Source organism: Cyphellophora attinorum (genome assembly GCF_001299255.1).
Source record: "Cyphellophora attinorum strain CBS 131958 chromosome Unknown Contig6, whole genome shotgun sequence".
Taxonomy (NCBI): Eukaryota; Fungi; Ascomycota; class Eurotiomycetes; order Chaetothyriales; family Cyphellophoraceae; genus Cyphellophora; species Cyphellophora attinorum.
This window is the reverse complement of record NW_017253234.1, coordinates 38,099-53,331: the sequence shown is the minus strand read 5'-3', so window position 1 is coordinate 53,331 and position 15,233 is coordinate 38,099. Positions and strand designations below refer to the sequence as shown.

General features: G+C 54.6%; 8 protein-coding genes across 8 annotated transcripts; 3 read left to right on the top strand and 5 right to left on the bottom strand.

Moving 5' to 3' along the window:
* Window positions 1–1,419: 1,419 nt before the first annotated feature.
* Window positions 1,420–3,026, top strand: AB675_1732 (Pisatin demethylase; the record flags this gene model as incomplete). Its single annotated transcript, XM_018141644.1, has 3 exons — window positions 1,420–1,636; window positions 1,676–1,872; window positions 1,914–3,026. 3 exons carry the CDS (start codon window positions 1,420–1,422, stop codon window positions 3,024–3,026), a joined length of 1,527 nt encoding a protein of 508 aa, XP_018003075.1.
* Window positions 3,027–3,259: 233 nt separating this feature from the next.
* On the bottom strand, window positions 3,260–3,654 carry AB675_1731 (uncharacterized protein; the record flags this gene model as incomplete). The annotated part of the gene is made up of 2 exons (XM_018141643.1): window positions 3,260–3,460; window positions 3,532–3,654. The coding sequence occupies 2 exons, from the start codon at window positions 3,652–3,654 to the stop codon at window positions 3,260–3,262; spliced, it is 324 nt and encodes a 107-aa protein (XP_018002832.1).
* An 819-nt stretch (window positions 3,655–4,473) lies between these two features.
* On the bottom strand, window positions 4,474–5,386 carry AB675_1730 (uncharacterized protein; the record flags this gene model as incomplete). Its single annotated transcript, XM_018141642.1, has 3 exons — window positions 4,474–5,026; window positions 5,068–5,224; window positions 5,290–5,386. 3 exons carry the CDS (start codon window positions 5,384–5,386, stop codon window positions 4,474–4,476), a joined length of 807 nt encoding a protein of 268 aa, XP_018002926.1.
* Window positions 5,387–6,574: 1,188 nt separating this feature from the next.
* Window positions 6,575–7,801, bottom strand: AB675_1729 (uncharacterized protein; the record flags this gene model as incomplete). Its single annotated transcript, XM_018141640.1, has 2 exons — window positions 6,575–7,356; window positions 7,630–7,801. The coding sequence occupies 2 exons, from the start codon at window positions 7,799–7,801 to the stop codon at window positions 6,575–6,577; spliced, it is 954 nt and encodes a 317-aa protein (XP_018003023.1).
* A 426-nt stretch (window positions 7,802–8,227) lies between these two features.
* Window positions 8,228–9,335, top strand: AB675_1728 (Retinol dehydrogenase 12; the record flags this gene model as incomplete). Its single annotated transcript, XM_018141639.1, has 3 exons — window positions 8,228–8,829; window positions 8,877–9,152; window positions 9,245–9,335. 3 exons carry the CDS (start codon window positions 8,228–8,230, stop codon window positions 9,333–9,335), a joined length of 969 nt encoding a protein of 322 aa, XP_018003088.1.
* Window positions 9,336–9,424: 89 nt separating this feature from the next.
* Window positions 9,425–11,075, bottom strand: AB675_1727 (Cytochrome b2, mitochondrial; the record flags this gene model as incomplete). The annotated part of the gene is made up of 5 exons (XM_018141638.1): window positions 9,425–9,466; window positions 9,540–9,990; window positions 10,043–10,157; window positions 10,330–10,938; window positions 10,985–11,075. The coding sequence occupies 5 exons, from the start codon at window positions 11,073–11,075 to the stop codon at window positions 9,425–9,427; spliced, it is 1,308 nt and encodes a 435-aa protein (XP_018003006.1).
* Window positions 11,076–11,587: 512 nt separating this feature from the next.
* Window positions 11,588–12,647, top strand: AB675_1726 (uncharacterized protein; the record flags this gene model as incomplete). Its single annotated transcript, XM_018141637.1, has 2 exons — window positions 11,588–11,650; window positions 11,700–12,647. 2 exons carry the CDS (start codon window positions 11,588–11,590, stop codon window positions 12,645–12,647), a joined length of 1,011 nt encoding a protein of 336 aa, XP_018002836.1.
* Window positions 12,648–13,077: 430 nt separating this feature from the next.
* AB675_1725 (putative transporter) lies at window positions 13,078–14,885 on the bottom strand (the record flags this gene model as incomplete). Its single annotated transcript, XM_018141636.1, has 7 exons — window positions 13,078–13,157; window positions 13,225–13,393; window positions 13,440–13,543; window positions 13,602–14,004; window positions 14,064–14,496; window positions 14,567–14,790; window positions 14,838–14,885. 7 exons carry the CDS (start codon window positions 14,883–14,885, stop codon window positions 13,078–13,080), a joined length of 1,461 nt encoding a protein of 486 aa, XP_018003067.1.
* Window positions 14,886–15,233: the final 348 nt, after the last annotated feature.

Sequence of the window (15,233 nt, the reverse complement as noted above, 5' to 3'; positions counted from 1 at the left end):
ACATACGACATACTTTGATCAAGCTCCACACGAATCTTCTCATCGCTGCGCACTGGGATGCCTGACACCGAACTTACTCGTTCTGGAGTGTAGTGCGCAAGTTGGCGCCAGCTATCACCTAGTCAAGCAGGAGCGACCCTGCTGGACCGGGTCGGAAGGTCAATACCTGACATAGGCAGCGTGATCTGAGGATCTTTCCCAGTGGGCTAAATACATGTGATAGCAGCACCGCATTTTAGATTCATCAAGGTAGTGGCGGCGCCGCGCTCCACGACATGGGCGCACAGTCCAGATATATCTCGCAGAGCTCACATCAGGGTCAGTCACCGTATCGTCAGGTTCATCGTCATGAGGCGCTCGGCGGGCTGTGCGGGAGGTACGCGTCCAGCAGAAGGTCTGCAAGCTCTCAGGCATGCATTGTGCGGTCGCGCGAGACGGGACCACGGCCGAGCGCGTTGTGGCCGAGAATCGCAACGAATGCAGAGACAACCTCTTTGCATATAGGTGTACACGGCGTCTAACGCTACTGATGATGTTGGAGGGAAGCTACCTGCGGCTGAAGGAGCTCTACGCAGCTGTCCATCTTCGCAGCATCTACGGTGCGGCAGGGCTATCACAACCGCAGACCAGCTTCGGCCGGGTGTTAGGTGCTTCTTCGACTGCCGAGTCAGAGCCTGCTGCTATCGCTAGACATTGCACCTCTGCCCGTCACTGAACAGACGTTGGTCCACAGCATGCGTCAACCGGCATCTCTGATACGAAATGCTATCACGTCGCTGCGCCCAGACCACGGACGACGAGTACGCAGGGCAAACTCGATTCTCAGCCCTACCCTCTAAATGCACTGCATGGTGACTACGCCTCTTCCCAGACGAAAGCATTCTCTGCCCTCTACATGGACAGGATAGACTGCTAAGTCGGAAGTACAATTGACCTGTCGGAAGGCCGATCTCCTTGTATAGCGCTGTCTCTCACGCTTGTGCGGATACAAACCGTCGGGACATTGCATTGCGCTCGCCGCTGCCAACCAGCCGTGTCAGTCACACGGCAACAGATTCTAGGCTCTGGCAGTCCTTCAACTCATGGCTCTATCGCATCTGCTATCTGCGATGTCCATTGTCGAAAATTGACTCGACGCCAAAAAGACCACGTCGCTAGGCTTTTGGAGAGGACTGATCCGACCTATCGCTTATATTCACGGGCTGCTTGATTCGTCCGGTCACCACCTGGAATGGGACCTACCGTACTCCCAGCGACAGCGCTTGTGCAAAGTGCTGCAGTAGACCCTCGTTATCGGTCGACAATCATGCAGTCCCGGCTCCAGCTAATGCACACGCGTAGAAGCCGGCGAACCATTGCAATGGCTAATAATGTACCTTCCCGCATACTATCTGCACACCTTTCCTCAACATCACCGACATGCCTCAAATCGCCGACCTGCTGCTCTCCAAAGTGGGAGCAGTCTGCTTACTCGCCGTCGCTTTCTTGTATCTTCTCATAACCACCGTCATCAGCTACCGCCGTCTCAGCCATATTCCTGGCCCACGCTTCGCAGCCTTCTCAAAACTATGGTTCATATGGCTCACAGCTCAGGGAGATCAATACAAGACAACAACGAAGCTCCTGCACAAATATGGTGAGTTTGTTACTGCACATCGACAACGCTAATGACCAGGCTCTCCCGTTCGGATCGCGCCGAACATGGTAATCCAGGATGACCCAGATTTTTATCGGCTGTACAACACTCCGCGATCGAACATCGGCCGCGGTCATTGGTACGCGGGGATGAAGTTCGACCCTCGCCTCGATAACGTCCTCTCCGAGAAGGATGAGAAGCGTCATGCGCAACTTCGCGCCAAGATGATGGCAGGGGTAGGTCAGATCCTGCTCTATTGATTTCGCTGACGTTGCAGTACTCTGGCAAAGACGTACCTGACCGAGAAGCCAACATCGATGCCCGTATCATGGACCTGGTAGGCCTCGTCAGATCGTATATCGCGCGGTCCGCCCCGATCGACATGGCCGAGAAGCTCCAGTTCTTCACGCTTGACACGCTGACCGACATCGCATTTGGCGGACCCTTCGGCTTTATCACCAACGACAAGGACATGTACGATTACAGCGCCACTTCTGCTGCCTTCTACCCTCTCATGGAGTTAGGGACAGTCTCGAGACTGGTCCACTCTCTGCTGAACTCCCGCCTTATGCAATACCTTGCTGGTCCCAAAGCTGGCGACAAGACCGGTCTCGGTGCGATCATTACCATCGCGGCTCAGCGTGCTGCCGAGCGCTTTGCCAATCCTTCGATCAAGAAGCAAGACATGCTCAATTCCTTCATCGCCCACGGTCTGACGCAGCTGGAGTGTGAATCCGAGTCGACCGTTCTCATTCTCGCTGGATCAGACTCTACTGCCACGACTATGAGGGCAACCTTGATCAATCTGCTTACCAATCCGCCAGTCTACGCCAAGCTCCTGTCAGAGATTACCGCAGGTATCGAAGCAGGAAAGATCTCCTCCCCTGTCATCACGAACGCCGAAGCCATTACCCTCCCATACTTGCAAGCCGTCATCCGTGAGGGCCTGCGCATTCAATCCCCACTCAACGGCATCGCCAATCGCGAACTGCCACCAGAAGGTCTGAAGATCAACGGCACGTTCGTTCCTGGAGGCACGGAGGTCGCACTTCAAGCGCACTCCATGATGACGAATCCGCGCTACTTCGGCCCAACGTCTTACGAATTTATCCCTGAGCGATGGCTCACTCCAGAGGAGGGTGGCTTCAGCGATGCAGAGTCGATCAAGCGAATGGACAAGGTACTGGAATTGAGCTTCAGCAGTGGACGAAGTTCGTGCCTCGGGAAGGGTATTGCGTTGATGGAGCTCAACAAGTTGTTCGTGGAGTTGCTCAGGCGATTTGATTTGAGCTTGGTCAACGCGAAGAAGCCCATCGAAGTAAGCTATTGCAGCCAGTTGTTCATCGAGAGGGGCATGTGGGTGCGAGCGGTGGAGCGGGAGGTTAAATGAGGAGGGCAAGAGATCCGTCGATACTACGATGGCCGAGAGTTGTTGCTGGAAGATAAGGGTGCTCGACGGCGGCGTTCTCGAAGGCACATTGATTCGAGCAGAACGTTAACTTTCGGCGAATGCATCTCATCGGACTCCAAGTTTCGTTGCTCTCACTCTGGTCTGTGTTGCTGTCCGGTGATGTTCTAGGCAATGGTAGACTGGTTCGCGCCGCGGGTGATGGTGCAGTGCGCTTACAGCCGCGGTTTCATGCTGTTGAACGCGTACCTCGCAATCTTCCACTTGCCGTCCTCATGTTTCATCACGAAGAGTTCTTGATTCAAGGCATCCTCGTCCCTGCTCTCCTCGATCCAGGCTTTCTTCCCGTGAGCTGTTGTTCGAGCAAACGCCCATTGCTCCCCAGCCATCACAATCTCCTTGAAATCAAATTCAACCTCCAAGCGCGCGTCAGCAAAGAGTCGTTTGTACGCTTCTCGCAATTGGGTTTGCCCGACTGCGGCTCGACGCCTGGCGGCATAAAGACACCATCAGACGCGTACTGGGCAAGGACATCCTCCAGAGAGCGCGTTCGAAGCGCGGCGCCGTATGCATTGAGAGTCGTTCGTATTTCTGCCGTCGCGGACGCCATAGTTCTGACTGCGCGTAGCCTCTACCTTGAAGTGACTCGCTATATGGACCATCCGAGGATGCTTCTTGGTTCGGTGGCCCCGCGACAAAGATATACTTGTTGGCTGTCGTCCACTCTTGAAGAAGTGGAGCTCGCTTTCCCGCCGTTGCTAACCATCCTTCATCCTTCATCCCCACTTCCGTCTGCGTGCCAGTGTCTCAAGACACTGCCAGGAGGTCACAATCCTTCAGAGGAGATCTCCAGTTAGCATAGTCGCAGCGGCGCATCATATTTACGCAAACGGGAGGGAAAAGATACTGTTACAGGCCGTCGACAGGCCAACGCCTTGGACGAGACCGGTTGACACGCACATCAGCAGGCTGCAAAGAGAAGGACAGGGCGAATATATCTTCCGCAGACGAATGCAAATCTGTGTGGTTAGCGTCCCTAGAGAAACGTGCTCGGGGGGCTAAGCGCCTATGACTAAGGGCGTGTCACGTCTAAAAGAGGCCCCAAGGAGCTGCCAGCTGCCAAGAGGGTGTGATGCGACCGGATGACACGCTTCGTTGGACATTTAGGAAACCGGTTGACTGGCTAGTTGTCCTTCGTGAAACGCAATCGAGTCAGAAGATATTCAATCGTGCCAGAAGGAATCGGTCAGATCATGGGCGCGTTACTAACTGATGCATCTTCGCTATAGCTCTAGGTATACCTAGTGTCCAGCGTGTGCGCGCTGACACGTGTGAAGTGCCCGCGGTCGCTCACCGGTAATTCCTCAGTCGCGGGAAAGAGACTTCCTTCTAATGACACGTGTAATAAGGTGTTCCTTGCCATCTCAATCTAGTAAGTCACCAAAACACGCATCTCAATGCTCTCCCGCGTCGGCAAATTCTCCGTTCCTGGCACGGTAAACGAAGTGTGCGTGGCGGCGCCGACCGCAGTAGCGTCGCTGTCGGCCGTCTTGAATATCAGAACATCGTGCGGCTGCTGTTCATGCATGTAATAGAACTGGTGCCCGTCATTCCTCCGGGTGAAAGGGCTTTCCACTTTCATCACCTTCTCCTCACCGTCCACAGTGTACTTTCGCTCATGTGTAACGATGTGCTGGTCGGAGTAGGGTATGGTGTTGGCGTCGGACACTGCCAGGGGATCCCTACGGATGGTTTTGAGTGGACGCCAGACGTTGAGAAGCTGCCACTTGCCGTCCTTCAGAGAGGCGTCCTTTCCAAATCGCTTGAGATTTTGCTCCACGATCTCCTTGGAGAAGTCGGTGGAGACGTCGATGTGGCAGCGGTATGCGGGACCGACGTAACCTTGCCTGTTCTTGTCGTCGGTCGAGAGGGGCGCGTTGCGGACGATGTGATTGTAGATCATCACGTCTTTGGCACCGACACTGTACCGTTAGCTTGTTCCGGGGCGAGTTCGGACACTTACGTTTTCGCGATGAAAGCCTCCATCTCTTTGTAATGAAGGGTCTTGATTGCGTCCTCATTGGCGAAGTGGTCTTGCGGGACTGAGTGGTGCACGTATTGGAAGCCATTCTTCTCGAGGGTGAAGTCCTTGACGTTCGGGCGGACGTCCTTCACGACGCCTGGTGCACGTCTCGGAACTTAGGCTCCTGGCGGTGGATGGCCTCGATCGTGACAGCCTCATCACCGGCTTCTTTGGTGTAGAGGATCTCTGTCTCAACATCATGAGGCTCGGCAACGATGGTCAAATGCTGCGAAGCGGTGGTTTGCGTTTGGGTAGCCATTCTTTGTTGAAGATCAATACGAAAGGGGGTGCGATGAGAGATTGACAGCCAACTGGGCTCATGCTCGTCCTTTCAATGTCTTGTGATACCCACCAAGGTGCCAAGTTATCGCAACTCAAATGACAGAATTTCGGCTAGTTCCTAGAACCTACCTCGTACTTGATGACCGGCAGACCTGCCGATGTATCGCTGCCTGCCATTTCATCATTGTGTGCACAACTTCGGATGCGCTTGACGTCCAGTGCTCCCACTACTTTCAGCCTATCCAGAGTGCTTCCGCCCATCCTTTGACGCGCGTATGGAAACACGTTGCGGGTGGCAAGACCTCCAAGCTGCCTGGCGGTGCCATTTGCGTGAACATGCCGCGTTTGTGTACCGCCTCGTTGCGGCAAGGTCTACGATGTCAGCTTACACTTCGTATAGCAGATCGAGGGACGCCTGACGGGGAAGGTTTCGGGTTTGGGCTGTTGCGAGTCCGAACGAGGTGATATGTAGATTGTTGAGATAATGATGAGGCATCTTGCCTGTTTCCGCATTTTTGGGGGGAAGGGCGCGGAGATTGCGGGCATATTGATGCCTAGACCAGCTTACATAATTGATTCGTGGCTCGAACCTTTGCGTCAGCGCCTGAAAGGCACCAGCACTCTCCTAGTTCCTGTCTCTATGTGGTACCTTCCGAGGGCAGTGGACATACGATGCATTGCGCGTCCAAACGCTCAGCCCAAGACGATGCTGGCAAGAGCAGCTGCCAGCAGCGTTGCTACTACTCCATGTACGAACGAACTGAACGTGAAGGCCATTGTTGGACAGCGTGAAGTCCATGAACGCACCCTCCGAGGTACGTGTTTCCTACTCACCAATGCATACGCGACACCTGATCCAAGAATGGCGCTTCCTTACCTTATGCCATGGGCTTGTGCCCGCCGTGGCGATTCTCCCAGACACTGCTCGAAACCTAGCTCACGAATACTGGGAGGACTTTGAATCCTTGACAGACTTCCCCATGGCATTGAAGTTGACGAGCTGCGCATAGCCCTTCGTGCCAGCGCTTGTACCTGCCCCCGAGAACATATGCGGCTACGATTTTGGCTGAAATGATTGAGCTTGAAGGCGGGTAACGACGATTCGGCGTCCATCTCAGTAACTTGACCAGCAACGGATGCGGCGATCGCGTTAGGCTGATTCGCATCACGAGACGACAAACAAAGGCCGCTCTCCCCTTTCTCGCCGCCACATATTAGTGGCCAGCAGTATGTCTCGACAGCCATATAGCAGACGACCCCATTTCCTTTGGAAGGCCTCAGTCACTTCCAGACCCCAAGGCGACCACGGAGTCGTCCAAACTATGATCATGGCTCTTCCGGACACTTCGGTCCCTCGCATCTGCTCGTGAGTCGTCAAACAGCCTGCAAGATCCGACAGAAGGTCATCCAACACCAAATCCGCCGTTGGAGTTCGCTGTGATTCCCTTATAATGTTGTCGCGCAGCATCGGGTCCGGAATCAGATCGATCCAGTGCTTGTGTGGCTCACCGCGTTGCAGAGATGTCGGTAGCAGACTCAGCGGGACTTCATGCAGACGTGAGCTGCCGGAAAAGTAAACGAGCTCTCTCTCCAGGACATCACAGTCATCATCGGCCCAAATCTTCGAAGGTTGCTCAACAATGCGGTCAAGAATGCTTGCGTTCGTCATCGCAGCACGCTTGAGGTTGTATTGTACGAGAGGCATCAGATGGTCGGAAGTCAACGGGAATGTAAGCTCTGGACCAGATGCACCGTACCAGCGGCGCACACAGGCCTTGCTACGGAATCCTTCGTGGAGCTGCTGGATCAGCGGATGGAGTCGGCCATAAGGAGTATCTGCTGCCTGCTTTCCTTCGGGACGGTCTACCGAGACCCACGTGAGCTCGCGAAGTCCATCATCCTTCCGCGCAGTTCTGGCGACGGCGCGTTCGTGTGCTTTGCGGCGGCCTGCTCTGGACCATCAGCATATTTTTGCGAGACGGCCAACCCGTGGAGCTCAGACTAACGGTAGCTTCGAGCATGCAGGCGGTTCTGCAACTTTCGTCTCTGATGGGCGTCTCTGAGTCCGGACCAATCTTCCTCCCTGGATCGGAGCTAACAGGCATCAGCAGTCTGCATGTATGGATCCGGACGACTGGTGGCGGCTTGGGAGTCTCGTCACTGCTGGCGACGCAAAACACCACTCTGTCCCAATTTTACGGACCTTCCTTTGGCACGTACCTCGTGTAGCTGCATCGTAATGACCACTGTCGCCCCAGGATCGGGCTGTATATGCCTTCTGCCAGATCTGCAGGGTAATGGGGTCGCCAAAGTAATCGATCTCACTGGTGGCGATGGCAAACCCGATACGAAGTATCCGAACTGAGAAATGCCATTGGATGTGCACTGTCATTCGAGGATCGACAGCGTCCCAGGACAATCCTATATATGCAGACAACTGATGGTGGTAGTCCGCAGTGGATGCAGCTCGTTAGGCCTCCCCATATGGTCTACGCGCTAATGCAAGTTGCTGATGGTCTTGATTCCCGATCCAGCGTTGCCAAGACATCTTCTTCAGCCTTGCTGTGCACGATTCCATCAGATGCAAGCATACGGATCGCGAAAGGCCCGACATGGCACACGTTTGAATCAATGCGTTCATTGCTTCGAGACGACACGCGGGTTCTGCTATCTCTGATCCTGCCCTAGTTTCCGGAAGGCTCCCTTCGCCCTTATAAGAAACGACTGAGCCGGCATCAGAAAGCATTCGCCTCGATCGACACACTGGGATACGACTCTCGCGGCTCTTCTCTGATACCAGCGATTCTGAGCTCTCAAGATGGGGACGACGCCGCCGTTACTCAAATACTTTCGCTCACAACTTCTAACACAGCTGCCGCAGCCTAAGAAGTCGTTCGCAGGCCAGACCGTCATCATAACAGGCTCCAGTTCGGGCCTAGGGTTCGAAGCAGCTCAACATATTGTACGGCTCGGTGTCTCGAAGTTGATAGTGGCTGTCCGAAACCTCGATAAAGGCAGAGCAGCAGCGGAAAGCATCGCAGCCGCTACTGGACGCCGAGACGTGATCGAAGTCTGGGCGTTGGATCAAGCAGACTACGCTTCTGTCAAAACCTTTGCGAATCGATGCCAGAAGTTGGAAAGGTTGGATGTGGTTGTGGCAAATGCTGGCACGCACTGTCACGGTCCATTCAGCCTAGCGGAGTCTAACGAGAGGACGATAACAGTCAATGTCATCAGTACTCTACTCCTGAGCCTACTGCTGCTGCCAAAGCTCAGGTCTACCGCCGTGCAACACAAATGCAACACGGTGCTCACCTTCGTCGGGTCATTCGTGCACTGGATGACGGAATTCCACGAATCTAAAGCCAATAGCATTCTCGAAGAGCTGCGTAATGAGAAGGCGGCCCGCATGCACGAAAGGTTCGCGCCTCGCTAGGTCTCCGCGGTGTTAATGCTCATTTGTACAGATATGAAGTCTCGAAATTGATGCTACTGCTCTGCTTCCGCCAGCTTGCCACCGAGCTGACGCAGCCCGTTGCCGGACGCCTCACCACATCCATCGTCAACCCTGGATCTGTCAAGACGCCCATGGCGCGCGCCAATCCCGACTTGTTGATCCGACTTCTATACCATCCGGTATTTAGATCGACTGAGGTCGGGAGTCGTACTCTGGCTCACGCCGCTGAAGGCCACCTCGATACCCAGGGTCAATACCTCTGTGACTGCAAGCCAAGTCCGGAACTGTGAGTGATGCTTCCCTGGATCCTTGCACGGGGTTGAGTCGGACCTCGAGACTGATTGTTCCATGCTCAAGAATATCTCCCTTTGTGACCAGTGTCCGTGGCCGAGAAGTCCAGGAGAAGGTGTGGACAGAATTGACTGCCGAGTGGGAGAAGATCGCGCCCGGGGTGATGAAGAACATCTAGCGCGACATTGTCGGGACATCATCCGTGCAGCTGCTCACATGAGGACCTAGGAACTGGATATCGCCTCGCAAGCGATGAGGACCATGCCATCAGAGTCTTGCAAGGCTGTGGAACGCCCTTCTTGTATCGACCTGAGATTGTGTCAGCACGGATCTTCCATCAATACGTCCGTCCTCGATACGGCTCTTCGAGAGGTAGACTTACATGCTGTGGACCCAGCTCGTCAAGAGACATGACACCAATTAATGCCAGTGTCGTTTCAATCTCGTGCTTCAGGATCTCCATAGCCTTCTCAACACCCCGTTGCCCAAACACCATCGGATACAGGAAGCCTCTTCCTATGCCAACAGCGCGAGCACCAAGAGCTATTGCCTTCACAATATCCGAGCCACGTGTGATACCGCCGTCCACAAAGACCTCGCATTCCTGCAGGACCGCTGGGCAGAATTCACGGATATCAAGCAGAGTCTCCAACGCCGATGGTGCGGAATCGAGTTGTCTCCCGCCATGATTACTGAGCCATGGATGCACTCCATACTGGTGACATAGTAGGGCGTCCTCCCAGGTCTGTATGCCCTTAATCACGATCGGCAGCGTTGTGAGACCTCGTAGCCAGGCGACCGCGCTATCGAAGGTAAAGTCGACGTAGACCGGCCTGCGACGGTAAGCAACAAGGCCGAAAGGGATAGACTAACAGTTTCACTCACGGCCGCGCGATCTTCGGCTGCTTCTTGAAGCCTTCGCCGTCGTCATCCTCCTCAGCAGCATCTCCATCCACTCCTTCCTCCGCAATCCTCGCTTTGAGGTCGCCCTCTCGCTTACCTGCCAGATCGCATCCACGGTCAGAGCGAAGCCCTTGTACCCCAACTCTATGGCCGATCTAATCTCCGCCTCGGTCTTGCTCAAGTCTGCCATGCATAGATCTGCCAGTAGAGCACTTGATCTGGCCCTCTCACGGCAGCAATGTCCTTTTGGGTTCTCCCTGCGTTGTTACAGACCCAGTGAAGAAGCCCTTGCTGATCCGCAGCTTGCGTGAGAAGTGTGTCGCCCTCGGGATGGCAGAGCTTGGCTCCGCCGGCGGGACACACGAAGAACGGCGCAGAGAAGTCGTTTCCGAGAATCCTCCGGCGGGTGTTCGGAGCGGATGGGATAGGGCGCAGAACTCGAGGTCGAAGCCGTACAGTTTGCCATGTTGTATGGTTGCGAGTGATGGAGTGGTTGTCCTCCGCGCCAGTGCCGAGGAAGGCGTATGAGGTGGTGGGCAGCAGTACCTCGGCAGCGTGGGCAAAGTCCGCGATTGATATCATGGACGAGAGTCTGGGCCGCTTTCGAGGTCGTGTGCCAATGACTTGGTCATCTCTCGGTCTCGTTAATGGTGCATGGACAGGTGATTCTCGTCGCGTCGCTATCGAGTCTTCGTAGGACTCGTCTGCCTCATCCGCAACAGCGCCAAGTCTTTGCGCCTCTGACAGATACTTGTTAATGGTACCCGAGGCGTGTATAGGCTCGTAGGCAGCTGTTGCATCTCGTCCGGCATACTTCAGCATCATTGCCGCTCCTCCCGGATGTGAATCAACGAACTCCGTCACGTCATACACTTCTCCTGAGATGATCAACCAACAGCTCTGCCGCGTAGAGTGCTGGCGGACCTCTGATCTGCAGAGTAGCTGTGAGTGGCTTGTCAAAGGATGACATCGGCTGCGAAAGGGCAACGACATACCTGCTTATTTGCGCCGACATTGCTGCAGCGGAGCAGCGCTGTGTGAGTGTCAGACTGAGTCGAGCTTTCGACAAAGTGCCATGCTACACGAATGATGGACAGAATGCAGCCAATGTGTTGCGCTGTCCAGTATCATCTGCGAGATCCAAATGAATTGTGGACGTATTGCCGTTCACTCGAACACAGACACTGTAGGTACACTATGCGGGCCGGTGGCCCCCGGAACGAGTACATGGCCAGCCCCCTGGAGATCTTACCCCCGGGCTTGGTGCAGGCCCGACCAAATAATCGCGGGGGCGAAATGCCTAAATCCGAGGTGGCGTCCAGATAACGGAGGTGTCTAGGTACATTTCCGAGTCACCGGCAATACTCCTCCGTTCTCTACCTAGAGACGTTCCTTGCACATTGCCGCATGATAGCGCGTTGCCGAGCATGTGGTCAGGTCTGTTCGGTCGCTTAGCGGCGAATGTAACAGCTGCAGATCTGGGTCATTGCGAAGCCGACGAGCGCTGTTGCCAGACACGCTGAAAGGATGGATTCAATCTTTGCACAAATCGCCAAGGAGGGCGTGAAGTTCGCCCCTGGCGACGAAGAGGTGTGACTTCGACGAGGTGGTTGAAAGACCCTGATGCTGACTGCTTCAGATCTGGCGGGAGCTCTATGAGCCCATCTACGATCACGCACAGGGCATTACGGTCATCAGCGACCAACGATATGGTCCAGCCACTCGCAATCTTCTAGACATCTACGTGCCACCATCAGCCTCGCCAAAACCAAAGTCTGGCAGGCCAGTCTTGTTCTATGTTCATGGAGGCGGTTTCATCTCCGGGGATAAAGCGTGGAGCAAGAACGTCTACGCCAACATCGGGCACCTCTTCGCTTCCCAAGGCATCATTACTGTTTGTGTCAATCATCAATTTGTGCCTGATGTCCAGTACCCCGGCGGCGCTGTCGATATGCAATTGGCACGTGAGTGGGTGTTTCAGAACATTGGCTCAGCAGCATTTGGATCAGGGGACATCGACAAAGTCTTTTTGTTTGGGCACTCCTCAGGCGGCGCACATATTGCCATGAACCTGTACGCCGCTGGCGACAAGGACCGTTACGACGAGCTATCGAGGCGCCGTAGTGGAGATCCGGCAGCGCTATGGCCTCCGGTCGCTGGCGTGATCTATTTGGATTGCCCGTTCTGGATGGACAGTCGCAAGCCCGGCCGGCAGTACAGTCTTGGCCACTACTATGGGTCTTTTCAAGACGAAGTGTGGTACCCAAAGTCGCCTTTAGGACTCTTTGAGCAGCTTCCAGAGTCGAGTCCGGCACTCAACAGTCAGTGCTTACCGACATTCCTAGGGACAGTCGAGTGGGAGGTACCCGAAACGAGCGAAGCGACCATGCGTTTCTTTGAGGCATATCGGAAGAAGAGCCAACCCCCAGGATCACTGCCATTGATGCGTGTGTTTCGGAAGCATAATCATCTCTCAGTGGTTCTCAGCATCGGTACTGCGGACACAAGCGTCACTGATGCTTTGTTGGAGTTCATCCGAGAGACTATTGGCGGCCGTCACGGCGGGTTGCAGACTGTTCAGTCGTAGGTTTCGTCTATGAAGCCTGAATACGACATGGTTGCTGATGAGGCTTAGCAATGAGGACATGGCTCCTGACAATGGCTCAAGGGGAAGAAGGCATGGCGAACCGCATCTGTAGCACTGAATTACGACATGAGACTCCACAAGAGCTGACAGGCATCGACACTGCGTTACCGTGCACGCACGTGAGCGAGGTTTGTCAAGGGAGAGCGCTCCGGAAGTTTGTGAACGCACAGAGCGTCAGAGCCTTAGCGTCAAAGAACTTTGGTGTACTCCATGGATCGCGGAAGCGGGACAAAATTATGTTTGGAAAGTCTTTTGTAGCTTGAAAGATAGTGTATTCGCGCTGCATCCAAGGCAGACGTATAAGAGCTTCTGAAGCGAACAGAAGCTGGATCTGTAGTTGTTCTGCAGCGCCAGGGGTTGCTTAAGTCTCTCAAAGTGGATAGCGGAAGGACTTGATGTTGAAGTCAGTCAAGTCTGCAAACTCCTCATTCTCCATATGTGTCTCCTCCCCTGTAGCAGCAGACGTCAGCATAGGACTTTCCAGGACCGAGACGTGGTACGAGGCGGCAGTGCATACCTTCGACACGTGCTCGAGCATCTCTCCGCTTGTTCCAGATGTAGTGCAAGCCACCATATGAGCTCAGAAGAATGGCTGTCAACACCAAGAAAGCAAGCATGGTGTATTTCGCAATCGGATAATCAGGCGCGTCAGAGCCACGAAACGTCTGGGGACCAATGAGGTTGCCCTAGAAAGATTAGCGATCTTTCCGTGCTTCGAGGCGATCAACTCACGACTGCGTAACCCAGTTGGTATGCGGCTCCGAAGGCGAACTTCTTCGTCGATCCCGCGACACCTCCTGTCATAAATGTGATGATGAATAGCACGCAGATAGGGACTGTAGTATCCGGTGTTAGCTTGGAATACGCGGGCGTCTCGTCGTCACTTCAACTCACATTGCAAGAGAAGAATGTAGCCACCGTAGCGGGCTTCATTGTATCGTGCCGGGATAGCGAGCATCATGACGGTACCGATGATTGCAAGTATGAGAGTCCAGATACCCGCTATGGTGCGGTTGGTCTTCTTGGCAATGAAAAGAGCCAACACCGTGCCCACGACTTGGGCACCACCAACCCCCATGTTGAGTAGGGTCGTCTGACTGACACTGAAGCCGAATGCCCGGATGATGGTGGGACCAAAAGCCGTGACACCACCATTAGGCAGGCCAGTGCAAACTAGAAGCAGGAACACGCCGTAGAAGCGAGGATCCATGAAAGCCTCTTTCAGCTGCGAGGCGTTGAACTTCCAGACCTCCGTACCGGTCTTGTTACTTCGCACACGCTCCAGCGCCATCACTTTCTCGTCTTTCGTAAGCCACTTGGCTCTGTTGGAGAGGCTGGCAGGAAGAAGAACAGCACAACGCCTGTCAGAAAGGTCAAGCCTCCGTATAGCACGAATAGTCCTTGCCATCGGAAGCTACCGGCCTGGTAGATGCACCACGAGAAGAAACCACCAAAGACTTGGGCCCAACCAGAAGTGGTGTACCAGATCGCGACGCGCGTCACCTGTTCCGTCTTGGTGTACCAGGAGGCGGTGATCATGATGACTGCTGGCGCAGTGCAGACCTCGATAAAACCGAGAAGGAAGCGGACAGCAGCCAGCCCTGCGAAGTTATGGCAGACACCATGCATGGCAACAACCAGACCCCAGATGGTGCACATCACGGCTAAGTAGCGTGCCAAAGGGAATCGCTGCATCAGGAACGTTGCAGGTATCTCTCCACCCAGGTAGCCGAAGTACACGATGGATCCGAGCCAGGAGTATTGAGAGGCCGTCAAATTCGTGTCCTCCCTGCGAAGACCGTCGTTAACACCAGCATTCTCCGGACAAGGATGAGACAGCTCGTCTGAAATGTACACACCTAACACCCATGATTGCTGCAAATGAGAGCGAGTTCTTGTCCATCAATTGCAGCAGATACACCGTGAACACCATCGGCATGATTCGCCAGTCAATCTTCCGGAGCAGGCGTTTTGCTTCGGCGGAATCAGGATCGAAGTCAATGTGGTTCTCCGCCAGCAGATTCAAGGCTTTGTCATGCTTGCCAACCGCAATCACCTGGCCGGCCTCGGAGTCGACCTCTTGCTGACCATCTGTTAGCTCATGCCACAACTGCTGTGCACTCTTCGTACCTTCGCCATAGCGGGTGTTTTGCTGGTGGAAGGTTGCTGTGTGTCCATGATGGCGATCGCAGCGATTGACAGTGGACCGGGATGAGCTGCTGCAGACGCACACGTGGGAATGCGAGGTTCCTTTAAGGCATACCTTTGGCCGTGATCATGGGCCGAGACCCTTCCCCTACCGTGGCCGAGTCCATGAGTCTACCTTATCTCTGGGTCCTCCCCATCTAGCGGACTCTTTCCAGGTGGACTGGTACGGATGTCTGGTGTGCTGAGGTCCGCGGGTGTGGGCAGAGCTCTTGGCCGCCGATAAGGTTATCTCGGAAAAAGCTCTCTGCATAACCGAAATCTGGGGAGGTACATTTCCGCGACGTGTCGCCGGCTCTATCACAGTTGGTTACCGATGCG